We start from the raw sequence: 6539 nt of genomic DNA on the forward strand, positions 1-6539 counted from the left end.
CAGCTTAATATCTGCATCTGTGCAGACTCCATAACTAATATTTGCCAGGCATTTTCTTAGCTTCCCATCATTTGCTGTCTGGCGCTTCTGTCTCATGTTCTGCTTCAGAATAACCACTGTAGTAAACCGGTGCCAGAGAGCCTTGCCAATAGCTGCCTTCTGGCTGTGTACAGAGTTTGTAGAGTGTGGGGCAGATGTAACACTTCCAGCATACAAGGCATTACCAGAGGCTATAGGAGGCAGCTGAGCAAAGTCTCCAGCTATAATGATGTTAATTCCTCCAAATGGCTCATCACGCTTATTCCTGGCTATACACATCTGCTCACAAATCTTGTAGAACTCATTGTTATCCACCATTGACACTTCATCCAGGAAGATATACTCTCCACCATGCAGATTGTCTACAGCAGCAGATGCTGAACTATAACTTGAATATTTATCTTGTCCATCATAGGCACTGAAGCCCAGCACATGGTGATAAGTAGATCCTCCAATGAGTGAAGCTGCAGCTCCAGTAGGTGCCATACACAAGAATCTATGGCCTTCATTGCGCCCCTCGAAGAAGTGTGTAAGAGCTTTGATTACTTGTGATTTTCCTGTGCCTGCCATGCCACCAAGGTATCTTGAGCTGTTCACCACAGGGCTTGCTAGCATGGTTGGCAATGATGCAGAAGGGTCTCCTTTGCTCTCTGTTTAAGGTAAACTTCGTGATAGTATCATCAACGAGCTTTTTGGACTCTGGAGATGGAGGTACAAAGGAGTCATCCATGTATGACTTGTCAATGATTTTAACAGTGTTGGTATCCTCTGAATTATTCTGTGCCTTTGCCTTCATAGCTTCACTTATCTGACCATGCTTAGCCTTGGGAATATCTGCTCTCTTGTTTGCCAGAAGCTCTTCCCATCCATGTGCTGACCTTTTCCGACCAGACTGGACCTTGATCTGTGTGATTCTTGCCTTGATATCTTCACTAGACTTGCCCATGGCTCCAGTAAGTAGTATGTAATAAGGGTTCAGCATCTTGCATCTTAGACAGTCTGGCAATATGTCCTCTTGACTATTCCTTGTACTCATCAGCTATCTCAGTAAGCTGCTCTTCACTAAGCTGATCAAGTGATTCAACACCATAGTAAAGATTATCTAGATACTCTTATATATCCTGATCTATATTAGATGGTGTATCACCTGAGACAGGGCCCTTCTTTCTAGCTGCAGCATAATCATCTCTGGCATCATCACGAGAGAAATTTAGAAATCTTTTGTCGCAAAAAAAGAATGCAAAAAAGGCTTGATAAAACGAGTAAAAAAGGCCATACTCTTTGCTCGGTATCTGGCAGTCCAGCAGCTTGGCAACCTGGTAGTCGAGCCGATTATCCGCTGGGTGCCACCGTTCCCCGGGCGTTTTGACAAACAGCCTGGCGGACAGTCGGCTCAGCTGCCGGGTTGCTGAGTTGCCGGGCTGCGAGATACCCAGAAAAAATACGACATCTTCTTATTTATTTTTACAAGCTGTTTTTGCATTTTTTTGCAATAAAAAGTTCTGAATTTCTCTGGTGCATTACACTCATAGCGCACTTGGAAGAATTTTATGAGCTCTGATTTGTCTTGGAGTGGAGAATGATTTCCAAAGGTATATTCTAGCTGGCCTGTTCTGACTTGAGATTTTTTTCAGCGCACCAGGGCTTGAACAGAGTGAGCACGGTGGTGTATCTTTCCTAGATGATGCTTCATCAATAAAGTCTGAGACTTTGGCTTCTGCCTCTGTGCACATGTGTACATGATGTGTCCTTTATACTGTGGATGGTCTTCTGTGAGTCTTGCCTATGCTGTGAAGTTACTTGGCTCATCAGAAGTAGGAATATCCCGGTCAGAACTATTCTCATCTTAGCTAGACTCCTGCTTGTATTCAATCTTCTCTTTATCCAAGTCATCTTGTCTAGGGATGATCTTCAGTTGAGGTCCAATCTAGCTCCACAAGCTGATCAATCTCTACATAGTTCTCTTTCTTAACATGATCCTTGGCTATCCTTGGAAGGCCTTTGATATGCTTAACACCAAGCTTATCCATATATATGTCAAGGGCCTCCAAATGATTTGCCTCTGATTTGGATATCCAGGTCTGATCTCCAAGGTTTCACTTCACCAGAAACTTCAAACTTCGACCTATCCACTTGTGTGACATGATCTCATCTACAATATATTCTCCCTCTCTTTCATTGCAGCCATTCTCTTGGACATCTTGCCTTTCACTGATCTCCTTACCCAGTCATACAAGCACACTGGCTCATACTTCTGAGGTCTATACATGTAGTACATCACAGTGTCAACTCCAATGACCTTGCCTTCACTGATGGCTATCACAACCTTCCGATCTTCTGACTGGCTATTTCTGCCTTCTTCGCCAGATGCAGCAGATTCTCACGCTTTCCTGACCTCATTCACATATGATCTCCAATAGACCCTTTGGAATATGTGACTGGTATAATGGTCTGGATGGTTCAGCAGATACATGCATGCCATGGGGCCACCAATTTCATTTTGTGAAGTCAGGGAGTTTACAACTTTTGTGAGTACTTTCCTAGCCTTGACTGCTCTGCTAGGACTCCAGCTAACATCTCTGGCAACTATCCTCTTCACAGCTTCGAGCATGGTTGCATGTCTTCAATGGTGACTTAGTGATATAGTCTGTAACATAAGCTACAACAGACTTGATAACTGTGCCAAATCGTTAGCTTGTAACATCAGTGTTGCATCTCATGTGATAAGTACGCACAGGTGAGAAAGTATTAAGCATGGCCTCTGTCGAGTCAGCTGGCAAAGCCTCTGTGCGTCACTCTGCCCACTCTACCACTCTTGACTCCGCCTGTCACCTCCTCTGGATAGCAGACACAGGAGCCACTTCTCATATGACGCCCTACAAACACTGGCTTCACAACTACACCCCAATGAGAGTTGCTGTTCGTCTTGCAAACGATCACCTCATCTACTCTGAGGGTGTAAGGTCAGTAGTGTTCGCTCCAGAGGTCATCGGGAAGCTAGTGTGTGAGTTGGAGTTCAGTAGAGTGCTGCATGTACCAGAGCTCGGCTCCAACCTCTTCTCTGTTCTGTATCTCGTTCGTCATTGCAGTTTCAATGTTCACATCTATTCTGATCGCATGAACTTTGACCGTAATGGCGAGACAGTGTTCTGCGCCTCTATAAACGCCTTTAACACTGCCTACCTCGATGGGACGGTCATTCCTGCCATAGAATCTGCTCAGGTCGCCAACTCGTCCACTCTACCACTCGATGAGTTGCTCTGGCACCGTCGATTCGCTCATGCGCACCTCCAGAGTATTCGAGATCTATCCAAAGGCAACCTAGTACTGGGATGGAGCTCGACTCGAAGCAGGAGGCCGATCCCATGTTCAATCAGGGAGGTAAACTGGACCAGAGGAGTGCTGAAGACCACAACTGGAGGTTGTGGATGAGCAACTGAACTCTATTAAGGCGAAGATACAACTACTGACCTGGAGGTTGTAGATGAGCAACTGAAGAAGGCCCAAACACAAGCCTCCAGAGACATAAGGGTGCATCACAAGGCGCTTATCTACTTATCTAATCAGATCCAAGCCTGACACTGAAGCAGATGAAGTAGTGGTCTACTGTGAATAGAAAGCGAAGGAAAACAGCGAAAAGGATGAGGATATTCCAGGATATAGAGATATGGGAGAGAAGAATGATGATAAGGCAGAGAAGCTGTAGCATCACATACAACACAGGAAATAACACTCCCCCCTGATGCAGCATGCCTCTGCATCCAAAGCTCCCCCTAAATCTACTCCGTCTACTCTAAGCCCATAACCGACGAAGTGTAACCACTTTAATCAATGACAATGCCTTGGTAAGCAGGTCCGCAATCATCAAGTCAGTCTGAACATATTCTGGAGCAATCTGTCCCTCTTCAATCACATCGCGCAGCCAATAAAGTCGCATCTGAATGTGCTTGAGTCGTCCAAAGTGCTCAGGATTTTTCGCTACTGCAATAGCAGAGCTATTATCCATATAGAGCCTAGAGAGCGAACTCGACAGGTTGTAACCAAACTCAGAGAGCAGGTTGCGCATCCAAGCAATATTCCGACCAGCCTGATTGGCAGAAATGTACTCAGCTTCTGTGGTCGACTGTGCAACCACAGTCTGCAGCTTGCTGCTCCAGTCCACAGGTCCAGTACCCATCATCACCACATATGCACCAGTAGAGCGCAATGTATCCTTGTCCCCAGCATAGTCAGAGTCTGAATACGTCACAAACAGCTCATTTGTTGCAGCAGGACCGTAGGTAAGCTGCAAGTCGAGACTGCCTTTGAGATAACGAAACAGATGCTTGAACCCTTGCCAACGCTCCTGACCAAGATTTGCATTGAAGCGAGCCAGGAGCGAGACAGTGTAGGCAATGTCAGGATGGGTGCAGGTGGCCAGGTACATCAGAGAGCCGACTGCGCTGAGATAGGGCACATTGTGCATGCTAGCCTTGTCCTCTGCTGCAGAGGAGCTGCCAACAGCAGAGAGGCGTTTTCCCGGATCCGTTGGCGTCTGAACAGATGCACAGCTCGAGAATCCGTACTGCTCCAGCATATCGAGGATGTACTGGTGCTGTGACAGCTGAATGCGGCGATTCGGACGGTCTCTGGTGATCTGGATGCCCAGGAGGAACGATGTGGAACCAAGATCGCGCAGTTTGAAGTGCTGAGACAACTCCTGCGCGACCCGGTCAGACTCTGCAGCATTGGTTGAAGCAATGGTAATGTCGTCAATGAAGACGGGCATTATGATGCGCATTGTATCCCTGCGATAGAGATAGAGCGAAGCATCAGACTTCAACCAACTGAAGCCCAGCTTCTCACGCATTGCATGCAGAGTCTTGTTCCATACTCGCGGCGCCTACTTAAGCCCATAGAGGGCCTTGTGGAGGCAAATGACGTCACCTGGATTGCCAAAGCAGAAACCATCTGGCTGCTCGATGTAGGCCTCCTCCTCTAGCTCGCCATTGATGAAAGCATTGGAGATGTCCAGTGAGCGAAGATCGAGGTCCTCGAGAGCAGCAAGGGCGAGGACAATGCGAATAGTCGCCATGCGCACAGTGGGTGTGAAAGTCTCGAGTAGTCGAATCTTGGGCGCTGAGCATAGCCCTTGACCACGAGTCGCGCCTTGTAGCGATCGAGGTCGCCATTGGAAAGGAACTTCTGGACAAAGACCCAACGCGAGCCAATGGCCTTCTTGCCAGGAGGCAAAGTGCAAGGCTTCCAAGTGTGATTGGCAACAAGTGCGTCGATCTCTGCCTCTTCGCCACTCCTCTGCATCTGGACGCTTCATGGCAGCGTCCCAACTGTTAGGCCAAGCATTCTGTGCAGAGGTTGCCTTGAGGCACAGCTCATCAGTGGATGCTTCAGACGAAGCTTGCTGAGGACCATCATTGTCCTCATCCGCATTCTCTTCGTCAGAGATGGGATCCTGCACAGGCTGAGGCGGTGCAGAAGGCTGGACCTTCCACCACTCGCCAGGAGGCCTGACATTGTGCCTGGGACGACGCTCTGCCAGTGACGGTTCAGGGGACTCGATGCAATATCCAGAAGGCTTGGGCTGCTGCTGAGAATGAGCAAGAGGTGGCTGAGGGGATGGAGAGGAGGGGACAGAGGGCAAGTTGGCTGGTAGAGCATGAGGATGGACTTGATGATTGTCTTCAGCGGCTGGACGCTCAGCAGGCTCGTGTTGAGCACCATCATGCATCTCCCCCCGAACACGAGGCTGAGGAGGATCCACAGAGCCGGAAGACGGACCAGAAGGCGAGTAGAACTCGACCTCATGGGTAGAAGCCAGCGGAGAAGGCGACAAGGGTGGGTGGGCGCAGACAGAAGGGGTATCTGACCAGTTCCTGAGGCCAGGGAGATATCGCTCATCAAAAACAGCGCGTTCGGAGATGATAGCTCTTAGTGGACGGATTGTAGAACTTCCAACCCTTGTAGCCAGGTGGATAGCCAATAAACACGCACTTCTCCATGTGAGAGCCCAATGCGCCGCGTTTATCCTTCTGCACATGCACATATGTCAGGCAGCCCCAGATGCGCAAATGTGACACATCTGGTTTCCGGCCATAGAAGGCCTCATAGGGTGTTTTGCCAGGCAGCGCGGTGGTGGGGCAGCGGTTGAAAACGTGCATCAGCGAAGACAAGGCCTCTCTCCAGAACGACGGCGGTAAACCAGCCTCAGAGAGCATAGCAGTGAGTCCCTTTGCAAAGACGCGATTAAACCGCTCAGCTACACCATTCTGCTGCAGCCGATTGCGCACAGTGTGCCGTCTTTCGATGCCGTGCTCGCGGCAGAACTCCTCAAGCTCCTTGCTCATGTACTCGCCACCTTTGTCATCTTGAAGTGCGCCAATGTACTCTCCAGTCACGAGAGAAATTTGGAACTTTTTTGTTACAAAAAATATGCGAAAACAGCCTGAAAAAATAAGTAAGAAAATGCCATATTTTTCCTCCCGGTATCCGGCGGCCCGGCG

The 6539-nt window shown here is 48.6% G+C and overlaps 2 protein-coding genes across 2 annotated transcripts in view; both read right to left on the minus strand.

Moving 5' to 3' along the window:
* Positions 1-2425: 2425 nt before the first annotated feature.
* PHACADRAFT_49995 (uncharacterized protein) lies at positions 2426-2605 on the minus strand (the record flags this gene model as incomplete). Its single annotated transcript, XM_007396500.1, has 1 exon — positions 2426-2605. A coding segment is annotated over one exon (180 nt), but the record flags the coding sequence as incomplete, so codon positions are not given.
* A 993-nt stretch (positions 2606-3598) lies between these two features.
* Positions 3599-6539, minus strand: part of PHACADRAFT_97404 (uncharacterized protein) — a gene marked incomplete at both ends in the record, with an annotated part of 4556 nt that continues 1615 nt past the window's right edge. The window contains one exon of the mRNA XM_007396998.1: positions 3599-3792. Coding sequence (XP_007397060.1) covers positions 3599-3792 — 194 coding nt within the window. The remainder of the gene's footprint in view (positions 3793-6539) is intronic.

The sequence above is a fragment of the Phanerochaete carnosa genome, assembly GCF_000300595.1.
Source record: "Phanerochaete carnosa HHB-10118-sp unplaced genomic scaffold PHACAscaffold_6, whole genome shotgun sequence".
Lineage (NCBI taxonomy): Eukaryota > Fungi > Basidiomycota > Agaricomycetes > Polyporales > Phanerochaetaceae > Phanerochaete > Phanerochaete carnosa.